The sequence below is a fragment of the Apis dorsata genome, unplaced genomic scaffold, assembly GCF_000469605.1.
Source record: "Apis dorsata unplaced genomic scaffold, Apis dorsata 1.3 scaffold_1222, whole genome shotgun sequence".
NCBI lineage: Eukaryota > Metazoa > Arthropoda > Insecta > Hymenoptera > Apidae > Apis > Apis dorsata.
The window spans coordinates 2,810-7,068 of record NW_006264319.1 but is presented as its reverse complement, the minus strand read 5'-3'; the positions used below and the strand labels follow the sequence as shown (position 1 = coordinate 7,068).

Sequence of the window (4,259 nt, the reverse complement as noted above, 5' to 3'; positions counted from 1 at the left end):
TAATAAATTATAAATATATATAATAATATATTATATAATAATATATATTATATAATAATATAATAAATTATAAATATAATTATAACAATATTATATCTTATATATATTACATAAAGAAATAAAATTATGCATATTTGTGCATGAGAATATTTCAAGCAATTCAGTAGATATGTTTTATAATTCATTAAAAATTGAATTGATTCAAAAATGTTGCAATATATAACATTGCATACCGCAAATTATACCTGACTGTGAGGCGGTGGATAAGGTGGAGGTGGTGGAAACTCCAGGTTGACTCTTCGCGGTGTCGGAACACCCGACGCCATTCCTGGTCCCCCTAAAGACGAAGCCATGATGCATCGTTCCGATTATTGGCTAATTAATGCGCTTCTTTTTCATTGTTTTTCGATATTTCTGTAAAAACCATACCGGCTATCATTATTGTTAATTTTTAGTAAACGAATTGCTGAATTGCATTATTGATTGAGTGTAATTACTAACATATTTTATAAAACCTACTAATTTAAAAAAAAAATCAAATTAAAATTTTATTAATTTAACAATTTTACTATAAAATCAATAATGTAAATAAAATTAATTTTAATTATTATAACTGTTAATTGTAATTGTAAATTAATAGAAGAAAATTAGCAATATTAAATACAAATGAAAAATAATTTTAAACTTTTAAATGTTATGTATATTTCTTATTTCATATATATATTTTTTAATATCCTAGATCTTTATCCTAAAATCAAATAATTTAAAAATCAAAACTATTCTAGTTGTCTATAATCTAACGATAAATGTTAAGTATATACATATTTAATCTTTTCACATGAAATTTATACATATAACTATAAACATAACCTCAATGTAATAGTTGAAGGTTAAAGAAAAAAGTATCAATATCTTTATCCTTATCTTATTAATTCAAATTAAATTTTAAAATATATTTGAATATTCTGAAATTAAATAACGAATTCAAAATTATTATGATTATTTAACGATGCCAATAACAAATTAAATATCTTTTAAAATCTATAACCACAAACATAACCTCATAATATCATATATAAATATTCTCAATTTGTCTTGTATTTTGATTTTGTACTAAATCATCTTTTTACGAATTCTATGAATATTTAATTTGTTTGTAAATTTATAAAAACAAAATATAATATCATAAAAAAAATTCATATCTATTACATTGCTCTATTACATATCTGTTCTTTAAAAAATAATTCACAAAAATATGCAACGAGCATATGTGATTTTCAAAACAATTTTCAATGGAAAATATGTAATTGAATAATAATAATTTTCGGCGAAAATTCAATTATCTAAATATTTCTAAAAACTCTTTAAAAATTTTCTAGAAGAAAAAAGGAATTAATCTTACATTCAATGCAAATGAAATAAAAATGAAAATAAAAGCATTTACAATTTAAAAAAGAAATTTTAACGCTCAGTCTCTCTTTTTCATGGTTGAGCAAAAGTTTTGAATATTTGAATAAGAAATGGAAGAAATTTTTAAGAGTTATTCAAGAAATTTCTTCGTAAACGGATTCGTGTGCGCATCTAGACGAGGAACAAAATTAAAAGAAGAAACAATCTCATGGTAAATGTTGGATAAGATCGTATACAATGTCTCCTATACAGAGAAAAAAAAAGAAGACAGGTGTGAGACGTGATGCTGTAAGCACTCGACGATTGAGATTCAAAACACAGTATATAATTTACTAACGGCGTTAACACATGCAAAGACGTGCAATAATGTTTGCTGGATGTGAGATATAGCTAACAAGATAAACGTGTTGTTATTTGCAACATACATGTATTCTTTGCATCTTACAATAATAACGAAAGAAATTAATTAGTTCATTTATCATGATATCGATGATCACGATAATCAATTTGAAGAAATATAGATATAACATTTATTATATTATAAAAATGTAAAGAATAAATAACATTCGAAATTACCAATATTAATGATGATCTCAAGAAGATAGTAAAAATCCCAATTCAAGAAATTATAGATAATACTTGCTTAAGCAAGAAATATTCTTTCCTTAATAAATTTATATTTACTTGATATATATACATCTAAATGAGAATTATCTACCAAAAATGATCATATTTGAATGAGTTTAAATTTTATAATTATTGATAATATGATTACAAAAAAAGGCAAATCTTTTGTCTATTTTGATATTTCATATGAATATATATAAAAAATGAAATAAATAAAAAAATATAACAATCACAAAATTTCTAGAATGAAATTTCTCTTGAAAAATGTGTAACAGATCAAAAAATGTCTGTATTAAGCGAAATATAAGCGAAATATTCAAATAATAAAATATACATATATATAAGAATAAAGAGATCAAAATGAAGAAACAATAGGCAATATATCTTATATAATAAACAATTAATTTCTATTTTCACTTACTTAATATATCATTTATTCAATAATTATCTAGTAAAATGATTTGGTTAAATTCATAATATTTTTTCAATCAGCATATCGATCGAAATTATTGATATTGAAGTGGCAAATTATATGCATACATAAAATAAGAAAATAGTAGGTAACAGTATATTGCTATACAGCAAGACCTTGAAATATTTTTCTCTGGTAGTTATATATTGCTTTTTTCTCGTTTTCATATTTCTAACTCGTTCATTAAACGCGAATGTATCGATATTGAATATATTTATTGACTTTCGTTATGGTAATGTGATTGATTGGAAACATATTCAAATATGCATTGAATATTCATCTTTTAATATAAAATTTGTATAAATCTATTAAATTTAAATATATGAATATATAACAGACTAATAAAAATATTTCACTACATTGACCAATACAATGTTGACTACAATGTCAAATATAACGCTTATTTGAATATTTAGGTTAACTTTTTTTATGTCAAATTTAACGGAAATATTAAATTATATGAAAATATTTCTTCAAACATTTCCTTTATAATAAAAATTATAATGATATTAATAAAATAATTCTATAAAGAAATTCACCACATCCGTTTTATATTAATCAATTTAATAAATTATTATATTTGCTTTAATTACATAGTCTGTATAGTTGCTCTTGTGACTTTCAAGAACTTTAAACAGTTATTGTTTCCTTACATTATAAACCGCGATCTTAGTTGAATTTATTCTTTTGATAAGAATCGACAGAAGAATGGAATCCTATCTTGTAAATATTTGCGATAAAGTTTACGTGTAGTCACAATATTAAGCCTCTAATATTAACATTTTCATTCAATATTCCCTATTCCTATTCACTATTATTATCAATTTGCTCGTATTGTTTACTAAATTCTTCGATAGAAAAACAAATAATAGAATATTTAAATAGATTAAAATAATTATATTAAAATAATTACATCATAGAGTGTTTAAATTGAATGTCAAATAATAATATATCAAATAATATATTATACATTTGAAATTTCAAAAGTTCATTTAAATTTTTTTATATAAACTATAATAATATAATTTCTACACACAGATTGTTTACAAATAAGTTTTATAAAAATATATATAATATATGTATAGCATAATATATAGAATATATTAATATATATATAATATATATTATAAAAAATACTGCGTAATATATCATAAATATATTTCATACATTTTTGCATTGTATATTTTGATATATTGATAATATTATCGATAAAATATGATTTCTCATATTGAAATATTATTTCCGATATGTCTCGTGCCTCGTCATGAATATATATGTATTTTTGGATAGGATCCAAAAAATCCAAAATGATATAAATGAAGAATCATTAATGAGAATTTCAAGTGATACTGAAAATACTTGATCATAAGTGTAATGACTTCCACATTATGATTAGCCAAAAAAAATGCATTTCTAAAATTTTACTATAGAAAGGAAAGCTTTCACGCGACGACGTTTTATCCTGAATTAAGCTGAAAGAGAAGCTTTTCACAATCAAAGCGTGTCTAATGTGATTAGATCTGGTTTTTGGATTACTATTTGCACTCAATTACTTGATTTTATATCAATCAATTATTTTCTAGTATTATTTAAAGATTATATTAAAAAAATCATGATTATTGATTTCTCTCAATAATCATGATCATAACTTGTAACATTTCGCGTAACGATCTATTATAAAATACAATACACATAATACAGTACACAGAACACACAAAATAAGTAATGGTATTTCGAAATAAGAAAATGA

The 4,259-nt window shown here is 22.2% G+C and overlaps 1 protein-coding gene across 4 annotated transcripts in view; it reads right to left on the bottom strand.

Moving 5' to 3' along the window:
* The window catches only part of LOC102682013, an 8,415-nt gene that overhangs the window by 2,011 nt on the left and 2,145 nt on the right, over window positions 1-4,259 (bottom strand). For all 4 annotated transcript variants that reach the window (XM_006625033.1, XM_006625032.1, XM_006625030.2 and 1 more), the window contains one exon: window positions 246-414. In XM_006625033.1, coding sequence (XP_006625096.1) covers window positions 246-353 — 108 coding nt within the window. In that variant the 5' untranslated portion in view covers window positions 354-414. The remainder of the gene's footprint in view (window positions 1-245; window positions 415-4,259) is intronic.